This window comes from Caloenas nicobarica, chromosome 5 (assembly GCF_036013445.1).
Source record: "Caloenas nicobarica isolate bCalNic1 chromosome 5, bCalNic1.hap1, whole genome shotgun sequence".
Lineage (NCBI taxonomy): Eukaryota > Metazoa > Chordata > Aves > Columbiformes > Columbidae > Caloenas > Caloenas nicobarica.
This window is the reverse complement of record NC_088249.1, coordinates 51554002-51579107: the sequence shown is the minus strand read 5'-3', so window position 1 is coordinate 51579107 and position 25106 is coordinate 51554002. Positions and strand designations below refer to the sequence as shown.

At 49.4% G+C, this 25106-nt stretch overlaps 1 protein-coding gene across 2 annotated transcripts in view; it reads right to left on the bottom strand.

Moving 5' to 3' along the window:
* The window catches only part of LSP1 (lymphocyte specific protein 1), a 54085-nt gene that overhangs the window by 12301 nt on the left and 16678 nt on the right, over nucleotides 1-25106 (bottom strand). For both annotated transcript variants that reach the window (XM_065636704.1, XM_065636706.1), the window contains exons 2-8: nucleotides 12871-13023; nucleotides 9307-9396; nucleotides 5889-6078; nucleotides 4778-4903; nucleotides 1290-1333; nucleotides 1035-1116; nucleotides 528-668 (exon numbers count right to left, since the gene is read on the bottom strand). In XM_065636704.1, the coding sequence (XP_065492776.1) occupies nucleotides 528-668; nucleotides 1035-1116; nucleotides 1290-1333; nucleotides 4778-4903; nucleotides 5889-6078; nucleotides 9307-9396; nucleotides 12871-13023 (826 nt within the window). The remainder of the gene's footprint in view (nucleotides 1-527; nucleotides 669-1034; nucleotides 1117-1289; nucleotides 1334-4777; nucleotides 4904-5888; nucleotides 6079-9306; nucleotides 9397-12870; nucleotides 13024-25106) is intronic.

Below are 25106 nucleotides of genomic sequence, written 5' to 3'. Positions count from 1 at the left end.
TTCAGTGCTAACACTGCTGAACATGCCTTTGTTGACATCTCTTTCAAACCCACACATCTGACCTCCTTTTTTATTTATATTACATCATCTGACCTACGACAGCTGCAGCTAAAACCCATGACTGTGAAAACTTCTTCCTATTCCCAGTATATCCCATGTTTTCCTCTCTCTCATCCAGGCTTTTGTTGAAGAGAGTGAGAGATCTAAGATGTTTATTTTCTTAAGTTTGTTAACTATTTAAGACATGTTAACATCAAGGCTTTTTTATGTGGAAGGAACTTTGCTCAGATAAACATAGATTGGCAACCAACATGTTACAGAATCAGCCTCGCTCACAACCACCAGAAAGTGAAATTAAGAGAGCAATACGTAATACTCTTTGTATTTTCCAAGTTTACAAGATTTATCATCCTGGTACTAGGTGCAACTTTGTGCTCAACAACTGGAGTTCAGTCCTAGTCCCTGTAGAAGATATACGCATTCTCCCCACCAGCTGATTTTATTGCCACTTCAAAAAAGATCCATACCTTACAGGGTAAGGACTTCACAGCAGACTGCGCTGAAACCTCCCCAGTCTCCCAAAGGCTTTTTGTGCTGGCTACCATCATGCTTGTGGTGGGAAGGTCAAGAGAGGGCTGTCGGACAGGTTTTGGAGCCTTTGTGGATGTCTGGAAAATAAATAGGGAAATATCACCATCAAGGAGTGTGTGCTTTTTTTTTTTTCCTTTGTAATTGTAGGTCCTCAGGGATGAGGGGTTGTAAAAGGAAACTTGTAGGGTCTTGCTAGTTCCTGCCAGATGCTCCCACGCTTTAAGCAGGGAACATGAGGAGAAAAGGATGGGACAGCTCACGAAAGAAACCTGCTTTATGCTGTGGAGGGAGATTGAGACAGCAGAAAGAGTTGCTCTCATCTAAGGGCAAATGATTCAGTTGTCACCTCCCGGATGGTGAGACTGAGAGGCATAGTGGGAGAGCAACGCCTGGCAAAGGGGCTCCTTGGAGTGAGGGGACAGAGACACAACACAGCAGCCCACCTCAATAGCCTGAGTGTACTGTTCCAGCCTGTCATCGATCTTTGACACAGGGAGAGGAGGCTGGGTCTTCTTTATGCTGTTACTGGAGAGCAGAGAAGAGGATTAAGGTGATTCACCCACTGCTTCAAGTAGAAGGAAGGACTTTGAAGGCCACAGGCAGCCTGTCACTCCTGCCCTTCCCCACATCAGGGCCCTCCAGCATCCTCCATTTGCAGGAAGGGACCTACTTTACCCAGATGTCAACCCTAGAAATACCTTTTCTTTATTGAGCGGTTCAGTGACTCGGTTCTGTCCATGATCTAAAGTGGGAGAGAGAAGACAAAGATATTACTTTTCTCCACGTACCTCAGATGGATGTAGATCACCTCAGCTGACCATAATACAACCATTTCTCTTCCTTGATCCCTCACCCAGATTTTGGTTAGAAAGGTCTGACTCAGTCCCATGTTCCCACACTGGTCAGAGAGACATTGAGCATCCCCTTTCCTTCTACCTTCTAATGCAGATAAGCAGAATCCCAACCAAAAGCATCAGTGCACAGTAGCAACCCAACCAGTTTCAGGGACAAACCAGCAATGTGCAGCTTGACTTACAGCTGAAACAGCAATCAAGACTATTTTCTCTACTCCCTCTGCTCAAGGATCAGGTATCTTTCTCAGATGCTTGGTTTCCTAGCCAGACACAACAGAGAAAGTGGCAAGTGTAGAAAGACAAGGGGGAAAGCTAGAAGCACTGCCAGCCACATCTGCAGAAGAGTAGAAGCTAAGCATGAGAGCAGCACAGGTATGAGTTTCATTGACTTATCCACACCAGAGGATCATACAGACAGTGCAAGTGAGTACATGGAGCCAACTGCAAGGCAGCTCTTCAGGTCAAGCCATCAGGAAAGAGTTTTGCACAAGAGGCTCCTGTGCAAGAACACTTTGGCCAAGACAGGAAGGCAAGCAAACACTTCACAACCACTGAATAAAGTAAAGCTGAAAAGTTGCTAAACCTTGCAGCTCTTTTGCACCCCAGGAAACAAGAACCAGGAGAGAAAAATCACTTTGAAGTCAAAGGGGAAGCTCTTTCTTAACACCAGCTCCTACAGAGCCAAGGAGCAGCAATCAAGTAACAAGGAGCCTTCTCTCCCTGTATAACTGCTGCCTGTGCCACAGGAAACATCACCAAGTCAGCAGATAAAAAGCAGCACTAAGCACTCATTTTAAGATGCATTCAGGATGCTGGTGCTAAATTTTAGTTAAGCAGAATACAAGACAGTGTCACAAAGAGGACACATTTAACAGCTGTGCCCAAGAGCCCAAGGCCTATTAGAGAAGAATACAACTACCAACAAACAGTGCAACCCTGGCTAATAGAGATGTGCCAGGGAGAGTCACTCTGCAGGGTCCCAACACAGCAGCATGACAGATAACCCATCAGCCAGCCTTCTCTGCTGGACGGGCTGTCTGCCGGCTCTCTCCTTTGCTTGGTGCTGCAGGAATTGATGCTTGCCTCTGAGCCGTGGCTTCAGAGATTGGGTTGCTCCTTCTTCTGGGACATTGATGCACAGGCTGGCACCTCATGGGGCATAATAGCACCTGAAAGGGGAATCTGGTAGACCCACGCCTATGTCTCAGTTCTTCAAACACAAGTAGATAAGATATCAATAGGAAAAAAACCTTGCCAACCCTGACAGAGATATGCTGTGCAGGTGCAAACCACCCACAGGTGCTTCCAAGAGGTCATAAATAAGCATCAAGTTAAACAGAGTGGTCTAGAAAAGGCTGTAGGTGACAGTAGATCTCAACATGACAGTCTAGGTGGTAATAAACTTTCTCTCAGCTGTTTGGAGATGACCTCTCCCAGCCCTGTACAGCAGTTCCTTGCAACAAGAGTCACGCATTTCTCTTGTCCATAGCACTTTCTGAAGGCCAGAGGAAATCACAGTTGCCCACTCAGCCAACCTCAAAACTCAGAGCTCACAAGCAGCCCAGGCTGGTACAAGACTTCCTGCTTCTGCCGCACATCTGTTTCAGCCCCTAGGCCACACTGGCCCTCTGAACCTCAAACATCCTGTTATGCTGCACCCCAACATCTACCTGCCCCAGATGTGCACCTTGCCTCCACCAGCCACAGCTGTCAGGGGAGCTCACCGCCCACTGCAGATGTTCTCATCTTTCCACTGCAAGAAGTATTTCTGCTGAGCAATCCCATGTCAAAACACCTTCCTGGTGGTCAACGTGTTTAATTTTTAGTGTTCACATAAAGCCCTGCTAGCTGGGGTATAAAGATCCTCCTTCCTCTGGAATGATCCCAAGCTCATTTTTCCTGTACAGCTTTACATTCAGCTTTGTGTATTGCTGAGCTCTGACATCACCATTATAAAACACAGAGACTATATTTCTAAATCTTTCCCTGGGCTAATCCTAGCAGCAGCAGTTAACCTCAGGTCAGGAAGCTATGTGTGTTTTGGGGCTGTAATGACGAGAATTTCAGCACATAAAAGGCACTGGAAGTGTTTCCCACATTTCCCCACCAGTCCCACTCTGGGGATATGCTTTGGCCACCCCCACCCCACTTTTCAAACCTAACACTAGGACATGGCCTGCATCCAAACCCACCCTCTTTCCCCTCTCTATTCAATTTTTTAAAAGCTTCTCCATAAAAAGCAAGAATCCGATGGTTGTAGATGATTAAACCCTCCTTTTATTATCTATTTACTGGTGTAAGAGGAAGTGCTCATACAATCCTGCCCATCCAGGAGATACTAAGAAGCAAATAGCACAGATATAAATGCAAAAAAGGAAATATAATACCAACAGCAGATTAACAGGCTCCTCAGGCTCCTCACCATTACCCTCACTGTTATAATCAACAAGCTTAGGGCTTAAAAAGACAAAAAGCCATTCACTACAGAAACCACTTATCTGTAGCTATTGTATTTAAAAGCACATGCGCAGAACTGAGGATTTGTAGCAAATGCAACAGAAGTCATGAGATGCAATTCAGGTGGTGTTAAAAACGGAAGTTTCACAAGAGCATCAATGCAGACAATATGTAATTGAGAAGGATACAATGATTCAGAGACCAGGAATCCCAGTTTGTTTAAAAAACACTCAAGTCATACTTACTGATTTTATTCTAAGAAAGACAGGGAAATTCCAGTACTTCAACTTTTGAGGTTTTTTTGGAGGAAGGGAAATTTCATTTTCTGATTGAGTTCATGTGTCGTCTTTGACCAAATTCACAAGCTTAAAGCACAGACGTCTTTCTCAGTATTACAATATTCCCTGGAGTCCTCAATGAACTTTAGACATTTACAGTGATTGGCAAAGTATACACAGACAGAGACAGTTACGGCCTCCAACAGCTCAATCAGGCAAAGCAGGGGGAGAGGAGGCTGACAGCTCAGCAAGACGAAAGAAACGGATCAAGTGATTTGTCCCAGCCTGTAGGAGGAGCGGAATAACAGAATTCATACCCTACATGACCACAAGTCCCTGGTCATCTTTCCTCATCATTAGAATCACAGAATATTTGGGGTTGGAAGGGACCTTGGAAGTTCATCTAGTCCAACGCCCCTGCAATAAGCAGGGACATTTTCAATGAGATCAGGTTGCTCAGAGCCTTGTCCAGCCTGGCTTTGAGTGTTTCCAGGAATGGGGCATCTACCCCATTAGTTAATGGCTATCTAACCCATTAGTCAGGTGCTCTATTGCAATAGCTGCCATTGCCTCCGGAGAGGCCCCAGAAACACAAACCTTGGTGGAGCACACTGCGGTGTGGTCAGAGCACAGCTCTTCCTCCTCCAAGCTGGCAGGGCTCGGGGCCTTCTGGCGTTTTTCTGGTGTTTCTTCTTCTTCTTCATTTCTCCTTCTCTTCTTTTCCTGAGTGCAGAAAATGAACAAGCCAGGAAGTGAGCTGGTCAAAGCACTTACTATGCAACAAAAGTGATTTTTCTCCTGTCTTCCAGGCTTCCTGCTTTACATTAAACAAACATGTGAGCACAGAAGCTTCAAGTTCATATCATCTCATTTTGAAACATCCAAGAAGCAGCTCTTGTGTTAATTTGGGGGATGGGATGGGGGCAGAAATATCAGAGAAATTTTGCAGGTTCAAGGTTCCAAAAAGATATGGAAAGGGGTCCTCGCATCAGTTAATAAAGACTTCTTACCATTATTGAGACCAGAAAATGGGAACTTCTCATTTAGAGGCCACAAGGATAGAGAACAGCTGCTTTTAGAATAAAGAGCTAGAAATAACTACGCACAAAGTTCAAATACAAAAAGCATACTAGCCTCAGCAAGTCAAAAATCCATTTACACCAGAAGATATTTGCAGCTCAGCTGACCTAATGAACTTGCACACCACTCAGGTTCTAGCTTTGTCTCCATCATTTATCAGAAATTACACCTTATCAGAAGAGCAAAGAAAGCAAGCTCAGCTGGGAGAAATGCAAGATTTAAAGTATCTCTAGAAGTGCCAAAGTGCTCCAAAGGTGCAATAAAGGCTGGGGAGATAAAAACAAGCAGTAAAATTTGGATTTGAGTTCTCTTGAAGAGCTACTCGCTGCCCACAAAACCACAGGAGAAAAAGTAGCACTTTGCTTCTCAGCATTGCAGGGACGTGACTAAACCACCTGGGAGCAAACACATTGCCCTCAGAAGAGGGCAGAGGCTGCCTGCAGTGACCCCAAGAAAGCATATAGGCACAAGTGACACCAGCCCCAGGTTATGCCAGGACAGCACATCTATGTGGGCTCAACACCCAGCACTTAAGCAGCAATGGTGAGCCCTGTTCTTGGAGACCAGCCCCCAGCCCCAGTTCTTCCACCAGCCCCGTGGAAACAGAGTCAGATCCTCTTGATCCCACCTCTTGCTCGGCTCTCTCATCTTCCTCCTGCTCTTGGACCCGTTCTTCCTCTTGGCACAGCCTCTCTTCCTCCCTGATGACCACATTCTCCTCCTGGATCTCTTCTGGGCTCTCTAGCTGGATCTGCTCCAGTTTGACTTCAGCTTCCCTCACACCACTGTCCTCTTCTTCATACAACTGTTGTGGAGACCTAAAGGTGGGGGAGACAGGTCAAAGCAGCAAAACATGTTGTTATAAGCCTACAGACACCATCAGGTGCCGCAGACCTCTAGAAATCCAACTTTATCACTCCCTCAAGCCTGCAACTTGCTGGGTGTTTTTACACCAGGGCTCACAGCTACTTCCATGGTGCCATCCAGTTCCAGGCACCCAGATATAACAGCAGTCATATCACACTCCCACACTTTAAATGCCCAGGATGCAGCTCAACTAAGAGTTGTGGCTGAGCTGAAGGTATCTGCACCTTTCCAGCCTCACCACGGATGAGACCCACAGGAAAACAAGAGGATCAGAGAGACCCAAACACCAAGATGAAGTCCTGGCCTCTGCTCAGACCCCAGGCGGAGAGAACAGTACCACTATGATGTGGTGCTCGCTCAATTCTCTGCTCAGCCACAGCCAAAATCCCAGGTGAACCAGCCGTGCTCCATGGTCCTGGTGCACAAGCACACATCTAACACCACCTCCATGGCTCCCAGCATCAGTTCAACATGGAGCACCAAATGCAGCTTTCCTCTGCCTAAACTAATTTTCCATGCTTAACAGAGCCTCTCGCTGGGGGACGATCCAACAATGACACGTGAACGTGCTTCCCAAGATCCCCCCTTTTCCCTGGCTGAAGCTAAACTGCAGGGCAAGGCTGCACAGCCACTCATGTGGGGTTTTTTGTTTGTTTGCAAGGTACAGTGCTTCGCAGGCAATGCTGTAACTGTGCCCAACTGCAATCCTCAGCTTTGGCCACTGGAATAAATTACACCTCTAATCACATCACTCATGTCATAGCCCAGCAAAACAGAGGAGTCCCAAAGCAGCCAGCATCACCCCTTAGCTTAGGTTTAAAAAAAACATTATGAGGTTTTTACAAGAGGATTCCTTCAGGTCTCCGAGGCTACAGAGAGGAGACCCAGGAGTATGTTTAAAGAATTAGCTTTGCAAAAACAGAGCAGCCCATGCCTTTTAGCAAAGAGTCGGTGAGAGCACGTAACCCCAGAGTACTCACTTGGCTCACTGCCATGCACCAAGATGTTATTGCCATCTCGCTTTCCCCAGCCAGAGAATAACTTTCTCCTCCCACCCTTTTCTTAGAAAATCACCCAGCTTGTGACAGCAAGGCTAGAGAGCTGGCTAGCAGGCAGCTGCCAAAGGGCAAGGCTGACTCACTGCTTCTGCCTCACCAAACATGAAGAAAAGTTCAAGGAACACTTTTCCACCCACCTCTCTGGTGCTGGGAAGGCAGCTCACAGGACAGATACTGTCCAGCCCTCCTCACTGACCGCATGGGAAAAAAGCTGATACCTGTGCTGGCTCACTTGGATTGCTATTAACCATCCTCCCACGGCAGTGCAGTCACCAGCAACAAACAGGCTCTGAAGGCCCAGGTAACTAGTTCCTCTTAACCAGGATGCCAGCAACGTCTCCAGCTGAAGTGCAAGCTCATATTAAAAATAAAGGCCAGCAGATATGATGCAGTGTAGAGGGTGCCTTTTGCACTACAGCAGTTTTGTATGGGAGACGGCTAGTCTGACACAGCTCCCACCCTCTTGCATGCAGCTGATAGCATGGATCTCCCTCCACAAAGTGGGGAACTAGAACCAAAAATAAAAACATCCCTTAGCACCAAGGCTCTCAGGGGACACACAAGCTGTTTTAGTTCCAAAGGAGAGCAACTGTCTCCATTCCCTCATTCATAGCCAGCACCTAAACATCCTTCACATGAAAAACCAGGGTTTGCTCCATATTCAGTTAAGCAGGAGAAAGGGGAGTTAGCAAACCCCAGCCACAGTCCTGCTTGTACCAGCACAGGGTGCCCCAGCATGGGGCATCCCAGCCAGACACAGAACCTACCTGTGCTTGCACCACACTCCAAGCTTACCCTCCAGATGAGCAAAGGCAAAGCTCCTGAAGAAACTTCACAGGCCACAGCCACCCGCTAGGAAACAAGCCTAGCTTTTGCAAAAAACCCACTCTCAGCAAGCCCACAGGATCCAAGCCACTCCAGCCACCTCTCCTAACCAGCCTCCAGGCAAAGGCCTCCTCAGCTACAGCCACTGTCTTTAAAGCACAACCCCTGTCTGATGCACTTCACCTGCCACAGATGCCACCTCCCCTGCTCAGCACCCTCCTGCCTTGCTGCGGAATAAACACAAGCATCACACAAAAACCCAAGAAGGATTTTCTGGAGAGTTTAACTCAACCTTTCCAGCTAATCGTCTTTTGAAAGCGAAGGAGGGAATAGCAGCAGCCTTTCTCTCCAGACAAGCTCTTTACAAGGGAGGTGGAAAAAGAGACAGCATGCCGAAAAGCAGATGGGGCTGATTTCTAATTGCTCCCACAGATGTGATAATCAACACTACGGTGAGATGCTTGAGCAATGCTTGTAGGGTCAGGGCTGCAAAGGTACAGCTTGTGGAGTGGTTTAGCTACAGTGTTTGGGAAAAAGTAAGAAAGAGGCAAGCTCTATTTATTTGTTCATCAGTAAATGTTAAACTTAGGCATTTTTTCAGTCTCAGGGGTAATGAAGAGGCTGTGTCATCACAGAGGCAAAATTCCCGATAAAATCAGGCTGCTGAGAGAGCTGAGTCACAGAGTTCACATGCAGGTAGATGGTGTCCAAGGAAAGTGGTTAAAGCAGGAGTTTGGTTCAGCTCAGCAAGGGGAGAGTGATGAGAGATGAGGACTAAACAGCTGGCACACAAGCACCTCTCAGGGCTCTCTGCTGCCTGTTTTCCCCCATTGAAAGAGAAGTTAAGCACAAGGTGGGCTGGGGCCATAACACCCACAATGCTGACATGAGTCAGGAAGCAGCAATAACTTAGAACAGCTTTTTAGGTTGGCCTGGATTATGTTAGAGGCCATTTCAGCCCCTGCAGCAGCTCAGGTGGCTTAAATCTGCTGTTGTTGCTCCTCCAAACCCAGGCGTCCTGGCAGGCTGCCATTGCTTGGAGCGCAAAGCTCAATCCAAACATCCCTGAAGCCTGGGGCAGGCCCTGAGCCTGTTCCTCCCCGCTAGCCCAAACGGCAGGCAGAGAGCATCCATCCCAGTGGTGCAGGGCCTGTCCGGCCCCAATGATGCTCCAGCCTCTGGCCTCATTCTTATGCATGCTAGGCTTGACCTGGGCTTGGTCACCCTGCCTCGGGGACGGTCCTTTTGCTGGGCATGTTGGTTTCCCTCCCCTGGGTCCAGCTGTGTCCTGCTCACCTCTGTTTGCGCTGCTCGAGCTTCTGGGACCAGTCACTGAACCCCTCATCTTCCTCCAGCTCTGAAGTCCCAGATGGCTTAAAGTCATAGCTGAAACACAGCAAGAAGTAAAATTAGGATGAGAGAGACACAAAACAACCCAAACCTGGCCTAAAAGAGCCCCAACCTGATACCATCCTTCTGTCCCTCCAGCTATTGCATCTTCTTTCCTCTGGCTGCTCCCAAATCCCATTTGAAGCCTTTAAACAAGATGGAGAGGAAGGAGCAGCTCTGTGTCTCCAGCAGCAGCACTCCACTGCCTGTCTGGTCTCTGGGGCCACACGCAGATGAGCAAAAGTCAAGCAGCACATCAAAACCAAAAAAGTCCATAGTTTTCTTCTGCATCGGAGCTGGCCCTAGCTTGTTTGGACCAGAGGTGTTGCTGCTTGCCCTATCCTTGTACGCAGCCCCATAGAAAAGACATCATCAGGAGCTGGCCTGAACAGGAGTGAGGAAGGAGTGAAGACCCAAAGATCAGGACACTGGCTCAAGTTCTGGGTTGGATCCTCACGTTCCCCTATAGCTCTGAGCCAGTCGTGTACACTTGGGTGACTCTGGCTCCCGCCTGTGAATACCCCACTGCAGCACGGAGCCGCAGCCCTCCCGGGAGCACAGCTGCTGGCACCAGATGCAGGCTGGCTGTGCACGGGAATGGGTGAGTTCTTAGTATTTGTTTCCTCGCGTTCACAAGGAGAATCACCTCCCAGCCAGGGGTCCTAGGTGAGCAGCCAAGTTGCAAGCATCAGCTTGAGGTGGTAGTTTCACAGATGTTTTTGGGATGCAGGGCAGTCATCTGGGAGTAGGAATTAGGATATGGGACACACAGTTTCATTTAAAACTCAGAGATTCAAAATACATAATAAATGCTGGTTGAGTCTTCTCTTTGCCCTTCTGGGCTCTTGGGAGGTGTCAGGAGATGCTTAACCTCCTCCATGACCACACGTGCATTAAATATGGGCATTGCTCTGAGATTTGGGAGTCTCATATTGAACTGACTGCAGCAGCTGAGGGTTTCTGAAAAACACGTGCCGTTGCCAGGCTTATCAGGGAGGGTAGCAGGAGCTGCACATCAAAACCAGCTGCTCAGCCACAAGTCTGAGCACCACCTACCTCCTGCCATGCTTCAGCATCCTGTTAGACTGCCGAGAAGCAATGCTGTGTCAGTCTAGGACAACGCAGCCCAGGCCGGATTATTTTCTGCTGCGTGTAGCAGTAACTTGTGGATGCCCCAGGACTACACTCAGAAAATTTGATGCAGGGCCAAGACGAGACCTGATCTAGTTGAAGGTGTCCCTGCTCATTGCAGGGGAGTGGACTAGATGACCTTTGAAGGTCTCTTCCAACCCAAACTGTTGCATGATTTTTTTTTTTTATATGAGACCATGGATCTGCTGAGTCCCAGGTCAGGGCTTTGGGGAGCTGCAGTGTTGATGATGCCCAAAGAAGAATTGCTCTGATATTTGTGGCCCCAGCCACAAACGTATTCTCAGGCTATCAGAAAAGCTCCCAGGAAGCAAGGGATACCGGCCAAATGCTGTTTGAAAACTGGTCGCTTCCCTGTACCCCTCTGCAAACATGGCCCCAGGGGAAGCACCGAACCAGCACAGCCCCATCGGCTCTGCTTAAGCTGACATACATCCTTCTGGTTCCCACATGTCTTTCCTGTAAACCTGCCATTTTGCAAGTGGTTTTTTTGGTGTTTTATTTTGTTTGGGGTTTTTTTTGTCTTTTGTGCTTTGGTTTGGTTTGGGCTTTTTTTAGGGGCAGGGAGCGGGGAAGGAAGGAGAGGAGCTTTGCTCTGTCCCTTTGGTGCAAGGAAATCCCGAGGGTGTGTTTGCACAAACAGGAGTGACAAGGGAAGAAGGGGGCAGTGTTTACACAAGAGAGAGCAAAGCTTTTTAGAAGATTAATAGTCAGGGCTGACCCTGGCTGCATGAGCAAGCCCAGGTGGCTGTCAGCAGCTGCAGAAGAAACCAGGGGACAGCCAAAGAAACATCCTTCTGGTGAAGCCTGGCCCAGCAAGATCAAGCGTCATGTAGCAGGGAGCAAAGTCCTTGTCATTATCCACTTCGCAGATGCTTAAGCACACAATTAGATTTGGGCAACACCAACGGTCCTGTGGGGTCAGCAGTGTGTCTATACCTATACCCACGGGACTGGAGCCTGCAAGCAGGGTTACTGGGGCTGCTGCACGCTGGTCTGTGCCCGAGGCTGCTCACACAGTCTCCCTGCAAAGCAGAGACCAGAGATCTTGTCTGCCATTTTAAAGACCTTTACAAATTATTTTCCAGCCCCTGTGTGACGGGGCGTGTGGAAAAACTAACGATTATTATTACTTTCCAGATCTTCTGTTTGCTTTTAGGGCAGACTGCAGTGGTTTTGTCTGGAGAATATCACCAAGTGTATTTCCACAAAAGATTTTGAAGCTTCTTTGCAACACTTTTAGACCAAAAAAAAAGGTACGGAATAATTTTTAAAATATCTGAGAGAAAAATTATGTTTTCATTGAAAAAAATAGATTTTTATAAATAGCTTTGCTGTTTTTCCAGTAAAATGAAGCTGCTGCATCCCTGTGACTGTAATCCCAAATCCTGCTGCCACTTTTCCATTGTGTTTAATATATTAGAAATAAGTTGAACACATAAATAATGGGAAGACTGGGGTCTTTAAGGCATAGTTGGGCGACTCAGAGTGCAGACTGGTTTTTGTGCCAGCCCCAAGGCTGCACAGCACCTGGGTTTCTGAACCGTGGACACAAGGAAGCTGCGGTGGGATGCTGGTGATGTGAGTGGTCATCCCAACCCATCTCCAGGGGTTTGGTCTCTGACAACAGATAGCTCAGCATCTCCATAAATGCCTCTTGAGCTATTTCCATTGAGGACCTGCCCAATAAGAGCACCAAGTTAACTTTAACCCTTGGAGCTGTGAACTGCACCAGCTCAGGAGCTGCTCCATGCTCCCCACTGCTGGGACAGCAGACCCTGAGAGAGGAGCAGCGAGCCTGGCCAGGAGGGGTGATCCATTGCTTGACCACCATAGCCATGACCTGCCCGGGGCTGTGCATCACATCCTCAGGCACATGTCTGTCTTTGCACGTATCAGGAACTTCCATTAGTTTCAGTGTAGGATGACTCACAAGCTGCAATTTAACCAGGCACTGGCGATGGGGACTCCCTGCCTGAGCTCAGCCTTACCCAAACTGTCCCAGTTTAAACTCTCAGGGCAGTAAAATAACCAGCCTCCAGCCAAAAAAAAAACACCACGAAAAAAAAAAAAACAACCAAAAACCAAACCCCCAAAAAACGAGCAAAGCAAAGCATGGATTCTGGCTTTTTCTGCCCTAACTAGAAACACACTTTTTGTTAGTCTGGGCTAAATGCCCCAACCCAAACCTATTAGGGAACTTCCCCACCTCCCCAAACCAACCCGAACAACAGAGGCACCCACTCCATGGATGCAGGAAGATTTTGCTGCAAGGAGAGGGAGAGTGTGCGTCTGAAGGATTTATCTGTGAATATTTCTTACTGGTTCTCCTGTGCTGGACCTGCGCTCTCCGAGCAGGAGCCGGTGTCATTCAAGCCCTCTTCTGCCTGGGACCTCAGCTGCTTTTCCCGCTCCCGCCGCCGCCGCTCTCTTGCCGCCTCCTCCTCATCTTCCACGCTCCACTGTGCTGTCAGCCTGCCAGAGGGAAAACCCATCCTTAACACTGTCGGGCACTGCCTGCGAGACCTGGCAATAACTCCCCAAGGTACCGGGGCTTCCTGCAGCAAGCAGGGGGCTCCTGCAGAGGAGTGTTCCCACCATGAGTGCTGGTCCTCAAATCAGCATCCCCACCTCCACCAGCATGGTTCTGCAGTGGGACCGACCGATGTGCACAGACTGAGAGAGGGGTGCAGGAGAGCCTTTCCCAACCACAAGGAAGATGTGGCGCGTATTTCCCCTCCTCCCAGACCAACCACCTCCCAACAGGCTGGAAGCCCACTGGGAAGCATCATTCTCTGCAAAGCAGCTTTGCACCTCAGGAGGGGTTTGTAAAGGGTCTTGCAGTGCTGCAAGAAATGCCACATCCCCATCTCAAGCTTTGGCGCAGGGAGGGCAAGATCTGCATCCCAGAAGATGAGTTTCCTTAAGCAGCTGAGCTGTTCCTGCCTGATCAGGAGCAGAGGGAACAGTGGCAAAGGGCAGCGGCTGTGTCCCGCTCTGCCCTGCCAAGCTTCCTTCCTCCTCTGCAGAGAAGAAAAACCTGCCCTGGCTTCTCCCAGGTGTCTCAGCTGCTGGATAATAACACCTCTGTCAGCAGAATGGCCCCTCATATCCCTGAGGAAATGATAAGGCAGCTGCCACATTCCTCCTCCAGTGATACCAAACGTCTCCATGTGGGATCAGCTCCTGCTCCGCCGCTGGCAGCACCAGCTGGGATGCAGGCAGAAAGGGACAGGCAGGGTCACCATTCACCCAAAGGGTCTGCAATGGCAGCCGGAGCAGAGCAGGTCTGGCTCCTGGACTGATGCCAGGGCAGATGTTGGAGCAGCTGCTGGGGCAGGTGCTCCCTCACCCCACTCATCCCTGGCTCAGCCAGGTCCAAAACAGATCATGAAGGCTGCTTTGCCTGGCATTTTTGAGTCTATTTAAAGAAATCAGAAATGCTCTTGTATAAGGCACACACATGGGAGCCAGGAAGGTGATCTTCTACCAGCAGCAGGACCCAGCCTGAACTGTGCCTTCCCTACTTCAGGCACAGCCCAAGGACTTCAGTCTCTATAGGATGAACCTGCCCAGTAGGAGACACATCAGTTCAGACTGGGGCAAAGAGCTTGTGGAAAGGAAAAGGAAAAAATGAACAAAAATGGCTTACTTAAGCCTTGTTTCAGCACACTTTGAGTGAACAAGAGGCAGATTTCAGCTGAGCCCAGAAGTGCCAGCCTGCCTGGCTTTGCCTATAGCCTGGACTATGAACTTGCATCCCTCTTGGGTCTCACTAAGATGCTGTTTTCATTTGAGGTTCAGGACAGATTCCCCCCTCTCCCAGCAAAGGAAAGGAAAAAAAAATGTGATTAATTGAGACATTTTGTTCAAGAACAAATTGCCTTTTCTAATTACCTTGTCAACCTTTCCAGGGGAGACTGACTCAGATCCTATTTTACTCTGCAGCAGGCTGGACTGCTGAGCTTAGCCGCAGCAGCATCCCTTTGCTGGTCACACCGCCACCCCGGCAGGAAGCTGGGGGTGACCCCACATCCCTGCCCTCCCAAACTCCCACCTCCCCCAAGGCAGCAGAGTCGGGATGTGGAGCTGGACAGAGACAAGTCGCCCATCCCCACTGAGCCCATGGGGGAGCAGGAATTGAAGCAGACCCCGGGACTTGGCCAGGAGACCTCTCTGCCGCCGTGTAATTACCGCCTGCCTTATTTTGGGTGGGGTCTTTTTGCAAGCAGCAAATTCAGCAGCCCTTTCCCTTTCTCCCCCCTCATCACGCCTTGCCACCTTGCTCTACATGGGGAACAAAGCGGACCGGACCAGAGCCTGGGTTCCCCTCCTCCTTCCTCTACTCATCCCACACTCCTATTTATTGTTTTCTCTCAGGTTCCCATAGAAACCCTTGTCTGTGGGCCTGGCAGGAAGCCACTGTGTTGTTGATTTTTTTTTTAATATATAAATGAAGTCATTCATTAAACTCTGCCATGATCTCCCTCCCTTGTGCAACAGCTCCAGATAGTCTCCAATTTGGAAAGGCTCTTAACCCCCTCTTGCTCATATTGCCCCAGTTACGAGAAGCAAGGTCCACGTTTATGCCAGAACAAATTAGATTTAAATTTAATTCCTTCACCCCCTCCTCCAGCTCCTTGGGAAGCCGCTGCAGAGGCAGTGCTACACCAACCCCCCAGTTTAGCCAGGGTGCCCAGGGGAGCCCAGAGGGGGGGTCCTTTCCAAACCACGTGAGCTTTCCATGGTGCGAGAGCAACACTGGTTGGCAGCCCTCTCCCTTTCCCAGTTGGATGTGACTAACTCTCTCCCCATGACCTCACCGGCTCGCTATTCTGTCCCTGCATCCTCTGAACAGGCTGAGGACAGGGCTGGGGGCGACTGTTTTGGGCAGAAGGATTTTTTGGCAAAAGCGGGAAATATCTTTCCCGGCTCCCTTTGCCGCAGAGCAAACCAGCCTCCAAGTTGCCCGCCACCCTGCTGGGATGCAGGTCAGACACACTGAGCATCCTGGTGGGGCTGTGATGCTGGAAGATCCATGCCTGTTCCTCTCAGCAATAAGGGCTGCAGATAAAGCCCCCACCAAGCCCCCACTCGCCCTGTGTTCAGAAATATCAGGACCCTCCAGCAAACACATCAAATCAGTTTATTAGCAGATTCAGAGCTCGTTCTAATGCTCAAACAGGCTGGCGGTGGAGCAAAGTTTAATAAGCAATGCTTTGGGGTTCTTCAGTCACACCCACAAGCAGAGGGAAAAGGATGATTCCTTTTTGACTGACCTAGCAGCACAAATATTTGCCTTCAGTCAAAAACAAAACCCCGACAAATGAGAAGCTAAATCTTGCCAAAGTGTTTGCATTTGGGTCAGCTACAAAGGTTTGTTGGACCGCAGACCAAATGTGCCATTTCAGTTTGGACAAGCCCAAGTGTGAGGAGGGGGTCAGCTGTTAAATCGCTTTTCAAAGCAAAAAGGTGGAAAGATTTAATTTCCAAATGGTTCTGTTTTCTAAGGAGGGGCCACAGTCTCCCAGTTGCTGTAACTGCTCACAATCACTTTTGGTAACTCAACATACTCAGCCCACAGCGGTATTGCACAACCATCTTTCCCGTTTCTAGAAATAATTACCTGGCATTTCAGGACTGGGCTGATACTGTGTACCTCTGCTTTCACCTCCAGCCAGTACTTTCCCAGGTCAGTCCCAGGCTGGGGAAATTTTGGGAAGAAGCAGGCTCATAGCCGCTGGTGAGACTGAGAGCTCCCCATTACATTTCACCCAACACAGGATGGGGAAGGAAGAAGTCTTGAAGCTCGAGGACTTGGAAGATGAGCTACAGGATGCTGCACTCCTGCATCCAGTAGTGCCTTTATAGAGGGATTTTCATGTGAGATGAAAGGAAATTCACTCCCTCATGCAAACATTAGGGGGACTGGAGAAGGGAAGAAGGGAAGGCAGAGACTGCTCTGCTGCCCCAGCAGCCAGGAGCTGCAGCAAGGCTTGCTCCGGCAAGACCTCATCACACAGCCAGGTCGTTCTCTTATGTGGTCCCTACATCTCTGCCAACAGCTTTTGGAGGTCTTGGTTTGGGAAAAGAGACTCTCTGTGGAAGGGGCTTATCTATTCCTAAGGAGGTGACGAGATCCTGCAGGTCTAAAGATGGGCTGAAAGCACCTTGGTTCAGCTTTGGCTGTGGAGTCACAGCTTGCCAAGCATCTGGGATTTTCAGACTTCTGCTCTGACTGTGGCCAGTTGCACATTTCAGATCCAGCCTTTGACTTCAGCTCCCTCCAGACCCCCAGCCAAGGGAGGGGTTCTATTTCCATTTGCCCTACAAAACACGTCCTTCTCCCGCAGAACAACAGTACAGGCACCCACATTCTGGCTGCACCGTTCCACATGGCCACAAACAGCCGCTCCAGACAAGCCAGCATTGCTGGAAAGGTCATGTTTCCTTCGGGCAATTCCTCACCGGTGCTTGAGGAGATTATAATATTCAGACAAGGGAAATTTCTGGCACCAGATGAGCTGTGTTTAAGGGAAATGCTGAAGACTCAAGGAGTCTTTTGCATGGCCAACAGCTCAAAGGAAGCTTTGCTGGCCCAAACCCAACCTTCAGCACTAAAGCTAATTCCAGAAAGTAAAATGAAATCCCTCCTGGAGGCTTTGGGCTTTGCAGAACTGAGCCAGAAAAACCCAGGAACCCTCTACCAGCACACTGGACATTCCTGTCTTCTGAGCTCAACAGGATATCAGGCCAGAACAGTGTTGACTTTGGTCACTGCCTCTGTCGGGTAGGCTGCCACCACAGAGCCAGGGTTCACAAGGGAAGAGGTTTTAGGAGCAGGGTTTAGGAGGAGCCGTGTGCGACTCCTGGCATGACAACTGCTGTTTCCCAGAGGACATATTGCCCCATCACCCATGAAAAACAACAGCATCTACCACCACTGAAAATGTCACCCACAAGAAACTGGGCTGCATGAAGTAGGGAAGAACTGGGAAGGGTGGCCCTGCATCCCCCGGCAGCCATCCCGTTGGCCTCTCTGTTGAGGTTAGGGGAAAGGGAGATGCCAGAAGCCTATGTGAGGGACCTTCCCCTTCCCACGTAGTCCATTGCAGCCTCCATCGCCCTGTCACAGTGCCAGATACAATATTGGTGTAGAATACCGCCTGGGACTGTCAACAAGTTCACCTTGCTGCTAAGCAGAGCTGCTGGGCTTTACTTCATTTATCACCTGTTCATAAAGGGCCCAGACGTGACTGGCAGAGGTGCGGAGATGTGCAGCTCACTGTCACATGAAATGGAAGAGGACACCCTTAAAAAGCTACCAGGGAGCATCTCCCTCACACGTTTGACCTTCCACCAACAAATTAATTACTTATTAACCTCTTATAAATGGCATATAATGGAGCTGTGTGACTGAGTCAAGTATGCTGAAATACCCAGATAATACCTTCACTCACATAATTCAGGACAACTGGTATCAGGCCACTGCAGAAGTCATGGCTAAGGACATTTGGATGCAATGCATGGTCAGGCTGCCATGGCTTAGTGTCTCTCCATTCCTGCAAATCACATGTGGGCTGGCTCAAAGCAGTGTCCCCGGTGATGCCTCACTCTGCAGGCACCCCTGTAGGGCACCAGTGTTAGGCATCAGAGTTCAGCATCTCAACCCTTTCCAAAGATCCCTCTAAGACCAAGGGCTTGTCCAAGGTCACCATAAAGCCAGGAAGACATAGAGAATGGAGAAGAGGTCCAGCTGACATCCTGACCCCGATAAACACTCTGTCAAGAAGCTACTGCTGAATGCCAGGGACCACAGCTGTGCTGTCTGACACCAGGGGACATGGGCTGGCAAAGCCTCTACAGTATGGCTATCATAAGTCAGACAGCAAGCAACAGTTACACTTCTGGATGGACGAGTTTCTGTGGCTTAGGAGTAACGTGGCTTGATAGCAAAGACTACAGCTGGGTAATCATCCCATTGGATAAGGAAGGGGCTGTGGATAGCGATATGATACAGGGAGACTGGGAAAATAAATAAAATAAAAATTATGTCACTGCCTGGAGTTTATTGCAGCCTAGTCTCGGGGGAGATGGCTATCACAACTCTGAAATATCAGCTTGTCAGTCAAAGGCAGCCAGATATGCTGCACAAGCCTCTCCCTCCTTACATTCATGTAATTCCTCAGCTGCATGGCTCCATTCGGAGTTCAGGCTACAGAGTTTGAACAAGAAGGGGGGCAAGGGAGGGAGGAAAAAAATGTGTATATATGCTTCATCCTCAGCCTTTTTCTCATACCAAGCTTCCCCACCCCACCCATAGTTGTGCAGTCTCAGCCACGTCTCCCTGTTTCTCCTATAAATCACATCTCGCCTTCAAGATGTGAGCAGCAGGATGGAGCCACTTCACACCCAGGGGCAGCTGCAGAGCCCGTCCCCATCGATGTGCTGGAGCTGGGGGTTGCAGAAAGGCATCACACACGGGGTGATAAGGACATGCCAAGGCATCTGAACAGAATATGATACGGCCTGAACTTTCATTGAGCAGAAATGGAAGAAAAACCACAGGCAGCACAGCAGATATCTATCTCCCCCTTAAAAATAAAAGCTACTCTTCTCTTTTAAAAGAATCTTGGGTTTTCTTCAGAAAAGGACATCTCATTTCTGCCCAAAGAAGGATATGCAAATGTGCAGACATGCATCCACGCGTGCCAGGTGTAAAACTTTGCCTGGTTTAACCTTTGTTAAATTCCCTGCAAAGATTGACCTGTCACTGTGATGTGACGGGCAGGGAAAGGCCCGAGCTGGTAATTTACAGCTTCCACAAGCAAAACGAGAGACATCTGAGAAAGCTGGTGGCGAATGGCAGGAGCAGACCTTGGAGGAGGGTCATGGGTAGGGCTGGTCCTTCAGCATGAGCCTTATCTGTTCCCTGCTGCCTCTCACAGGACAGCAGCTCCAGAATGGCACAGGGGGTGGTCCACACTCCCAAACGCCGTGGGTGATGCATAGCCCAGTTGCAGAGGCACGAGGCACACGATGGGAATGACTGCTTCTTTTTATTATTATTGGTTTTAATCATGGCAGACAGAATCCAAACGAATCCCTTACAAGATGACGGATTGCACCCCCAGGACTGTGGGTCCTTAGCACACAGATAGGCTGGTGCAGTAATGTATTAACATCACCGGTCAGGAATTTGGCGGGGAGGGGGGAGGAAACGGCTGGAGTTTGAGCCCTCTCAGCACTCCACAGTATTCAGTAGGTGTGAGAAATTGGTGCCACATACAACTTCGAACCGAGGCCCTTTCTCACGGTCTCTCCATTTCAGCCCTAAGGTTCAAGAAATCATAGTTTTTTCTACAGAGCAGGAAGTCTGGGTTCTGTTTTTGCAAGGGAGAAGCATGCCAGAGGAGAAAATAGACTTGTCAGAGAGGTTTGGACTGGCTTATCCAGCTTTTAGATTTTATTTTTTCCCTCTTGGAGAGGGAAGCAAGCCCCCAAAGCCTCCCTGCCTCAGCTACAGTCAGCCAGCATCCTCCTTGATGCACCCAGGATAGAAAACAAGCCTGAGCCTAGGGAGGCAAGCAACAGTCTTACCCCTGCTTCAAGCTGGGATTAAGAGTGAGATTTGTACCAGGCATGCTGCTTTTTATAGCACCACTGACTTGGCCATGAGTCCTTCGTTTTGCAGCCCTCAGAGTTGACTCAGTCTCCGCAACCCCTGCAGCCCCCAGCAGCAGGAGGGCGTTTGCTACCCGAGCACTGGCAGGAGGCAGCAGAGAGGCCGTGGGAAGACAGTGCTCCCCTCCCTGGGAGAGCTGAGGTTGTCTTCATTTATGGCCATCCCTGATGAGTTGCACTGCAACAGGAACCCGAGTCAGCATCAAGCCCTTGGTCCCTGCTGCGCTAAGGCAGCTTGTCTTCATGAGAAAAAACAGTTGTGTCCCAAAATACTGATTGTAACTCCCATACAATCAAACGAGTTTAGTCATACAAATGGTGGGAGAAAGGAAAAGAGTCTGGAAGCTGAAAATTTGTTCTTACATGCTATCCCAGCTGCAAAGCCTCAGACCCCAGTGTCCCCGTCCAGTGCCCTTTCCAGCTGAACCATGCCCAGACATGTGGTGGTCCTTCTCCACCTCACCAGAGGGTGCAGATAACGTGCAGCTGCAGCCCCAAAATTTCCATGGGCTCAAGTTCAGGCCCTAAATATCCAATTGCTTGAGAGCAGGTAAAAGTCTGAGACAAGAAAGGCTAAAAGAAAAGCAAAACAAAACCAAATCATCAGTGGGCTTCTGGGAGAAGTCAATTGTAGGTGGAGTGCACCTGATGAAAAATGCCCCAGGGCTGGGAAGATCTGGGAATGGATCCACAGGGTACTCAGATGGGATGTGTGAGCTGCCACCACTAGAGAGAGAAAGAAGAGCTGCCCTCCTTGGAGTGAAAGCAGAAGGTGGGCATCCCACGAGGCACCCAGGGAGTGGGTACCCGCCACAAACCAGCTTGGTCCCTTACCCCCACCCTGCCCCACAGCTCAGCTGGGCTGCAAAGCCTCAGGTCCCTCCTGGCTTGAAAAATGTGGTGACATCGTTCTGCAATCATCACCAAAGACAGATGTGGAAAGCCTCCGTACATGCCCCACCAGTGCCGGGCAATCGGTCTGGCCCAAAGGGCTTTCCCAGCCACTCCTCTCCACCAGCAGTCTGGTCACCTCTTCCTTCCCATCCGCCTTCCACTCGTGGGGTCGGCAGAGGTGCCCATCAGTTCTGCCTTGGCCCAGGCAATGGGACACAGAGGGATGAAAAAAAGGCCAATAAAAAAACCACATGAAAATAGGGAGGATTCGGGAAGGGGAGCACTGTGATGGGTGAGCCCTGCAGGGACCACAAGCTCCTTGTGAAAGGTTGTGGCAGCATTGCAAAGTATGAATTGGACTGATGAAGACCCTGTGTCACCCGCTGTCCCCATACCAGAATCCTTCCCTCCTCCACCATGCATCAGCACTGCTAATGGCTCGTTCCTGCACATTCATTTTCCCCATCTCCCCCTAAAGAGCCGCCCCACTTCTTCATGGCAAGCTTTCCTCACTCCCTGTACCTATCCACAACCCAGACAGGTGGGGTGAAGAGATGCTGCAATAACCCTCAGAGGCGGTAACTGCAACAAATCGTGCCCAGACCATGTCCTGGCATCAAACACTCTCCAGAAAAATGTCCTCCCTTTCAAAGCATCATCCAGCCCTCCCAGGCACTACAAGCTTCTTGTTCCTCAGGACATCAAGACAGAAATACTGGAGTAGCATCTTCCCTGCTGAGGCACATCCTGGCAAGCTCCAGGAAACATTGTGCACAAGCAGAAAGGAAGGCTTCCCACAGAAGAGGGCAAAGCCCCCAGATCCCCATCAAACTAAATATTACACTCATGACATACACCAAAATTCAAGGTGTTCAGGGAATTTTAAAGCTACTCCTAATTCTGGGGGACACTGAGCATCGCCAGGGCATTGCTCAATGATGCAGCAGCATGTTGCAGAGAGAAAGAAGAGGCTGTGCAGCTGCCTTGTGGGCACCAGGACCACGAGGGCTAGCATCGACTGGAGGCAGAAAGCATCTCATCATCTATGGCGAGCCAAAACACAGGGCGTGCGAGCATGATTTCAGATCTCACGTGTTTGGCTTCCCATGTTAATGGCCCCACAGAAGATAAAGAAGCAAAAGCCCCATCCTACAGAGGAAATCATTGGGTTTCTCACTCAATCTAATTTTCTGACTCGTTTTCTTCCCCTGAGCCTTTTCATCCTCAAGATTCAGTCCCCCTTCCCCAACAGCATTATTTGCACTTCAGACTCTATGGTGTTGCAAAGACATATAATTATAGACACTCTCTTATTGGTTGCCCGTGGAGCAGCTATGCTTTGGAGCCCCTGTTCTGGACCAGGTCCCACATTGTGCTAAGAAGGGTGCAAGCAGCATGCAAGAAAACTGTCCTTTCTCCTCAAGAACAGACCACAGCTCACTTCCTAATGACACCCAGGATTCACCCACATGCTGAATAAAACCCAAATCAGCTGAGACGAGAGTGGCAGCTCTTCTAACACACATCCATCCATACACGCACTTCACCCCACAGCTGCACACCCCAGGCAGGCACCAACAACCCAGCAACGGGGAGGTGACCACAGCAAGCCACCACAGCACTTAGCGGCAGCAGAGTCAACAGAGACCCAATAATCCAGTTTCGAGGAGCAGCACAGCTGATTTACAGAAAGGCTGATTTGTAGGTTAATTAAACAGCCATATTCTTTTGTGAAACACTCGAGGCTAGATAAACAGAGGGAGAGTAAAATTCCAGCAGGAGCAGATAATGAACTGAATGAATCGACATGACAGGCGCTGGATCTCTATCTTATTTATAGGAATTCATTAGAAGGATAAGGAAAAACAGACCACAATAACAAGATAAAGCATCTAATGTTTAGAGAGGGCTTTAAAAAATGCAAAGTCTTGTGAGTGTGTGAGGGATCACCACTGTTAACGTGCTACAAAGGGAGAGATCTTTCCCCAGGCATATCTCTGTAGAGAGACTGTCAGAAGAGGCAACATGCAGGGCAAAGGAGGGGAGGTAGATAACCCTGCAATTGCCTATTCTTCCCTATGCCTTTCCCAGGTAATTACTTGGCCATTTGTGCTCTGGTGCTCTTCAGTCCAAGGCAAAACCCTGGGCTCTTTTCAGCCTCCAATCTTTCAGATATAAATGGCACGCTCCTGCAAAGGGGTCAGTGTCCACTCCTGGCAGGCAGAGAGGAACACGGAGGGCTAATCTTTCCAGACCACCTCCAGGACAGGAAAAGCTGAAGGATGTTTTCCAGAGTGCTGACTCAGCGCTTAAGCCTGCAGTGCCTCCGATGCAGCCCACTGCTCTCAAGCACACACTGACCACGCCGAAGCCTGGCGTATGCTAACCCTGCCAGCATGGTCCATGGAAAAGCGATTTCACATAAATTTGGCTCCTGGGACTGATGTTTGGGTGATGGCAGCCAGGGACTCCTGCTCCACATGCAAGCATGGGCCACTTTGTCTGAAATGCTGGGGTTTTGTCTCAAGGACAAGGCTGGATGGTCAAGCATTGAGACTCAGCTCTTCAACCCAAAATCCACAAGACTTTTACACTGGTTTCAGCTCAGCTGTGGGACAGCCTGGCAATCAGCTCCCTTGGCTGAGCAATGCTCAGAGAAGGTAAATCCGTGGTTATCCCTGCTGATGCTCTGCAGCAGGAGCAGCCAGGTAAATCTTGGCATCACACCAAAATCCCCGGTGCTCATGAATATGGCTCTGAGCAGCTGTTTTTACTCTTGTGCTCCAGGTCACTGATGCACTTGGGCACAGAAGAGCCTAGGACCTACGCAGTGTAACTGCTCTGCCTGCAGTCACCTTGGGACAGATAAAAGCAGAGCACAGCAATCTTGACAGCAATATATCTTCAAGCCAGCAGCCTCAAATCATTCACAGACTGAAGGAGCTTGTGCCTGCACCCAGGCTGGCAGGGCTTGCAGAGCCAGCCCCATGGCTGGGCTTAGGAGGGAAACTGCTCTGCAAGAAAGTATAACTGCAAAATAGGATGTGCTGTGCATGGAGCAGATCCTGCCTTTTCTCCTGTTGATTCCTGTGAGCATTAGTGGAGTTATTTGGGCATAACTGGTTACTATTCAAGGATCACCTCCTCCAAGCTCAGGAGTGATGCATCCCAACAAAGAGGAAGTCCAGCAAAAATACTAGGAGGCCTGCATGGACAAACTCAAACACAAAAAGGAAGCCTACAGAGGATGGAAGCAAGGACAGGCAGCCTGCGAGGAATACAGAGAAATCGCCTGAGCAGCCAGGGATCAGGTTAGGAAAGATAAATCCCTGATAGAATTAAATCTGGCCAGGGATGTCAAGGGCAATAAGAAAAGCTTCTGTAGGTATGTTGGTGATAAAAGGAAGAGTAGGGAGAATGTGGGCGCTCTCTAGAAGGAAACAGGAGACCTGGTCACCTGGGATATGGAGAAGGCTGAGATACTCAACGACTTTTTTTGCTCAGTCTTCACTGGCAAGTGCTCTAGCCACACTGCCCAAGTTGCAGAAATCAAGGGCAGGGACTAGGAGAATGAAGAACCTCCCACTGTAGGAGCAGATCAGGTATGAAACCATCTAAGGAACCTGAAGGTGCACAAGTCCATGGGACCTGATGAGATGCATCTGCGGGTCCTGAGGGAACTGGTGGATGAAGTTGCTAAGCCACTTTCCATCATATTTGAGAAGCTGTAGCAGTCCAGTGAAGTTCCCACTGACTGGAAAAGGGAAAACATAACCCCCATTTTTAAACGGGGAAAAAGGAAGACCTGGGATACTATAAGTCAGTCAGTCTCACCTCTGTGCCTGGCAAGATCATGGAGCAGATCCTCCTGGAAGTTATGCTAAGGCACATGGAAAATAAGGAGGTGATTGGTGTCAGCCAGCATGGCTTCACTAAGGGCAAATCATGCCTGACAAATTTGGTGGCCTTCTGTGATGGGG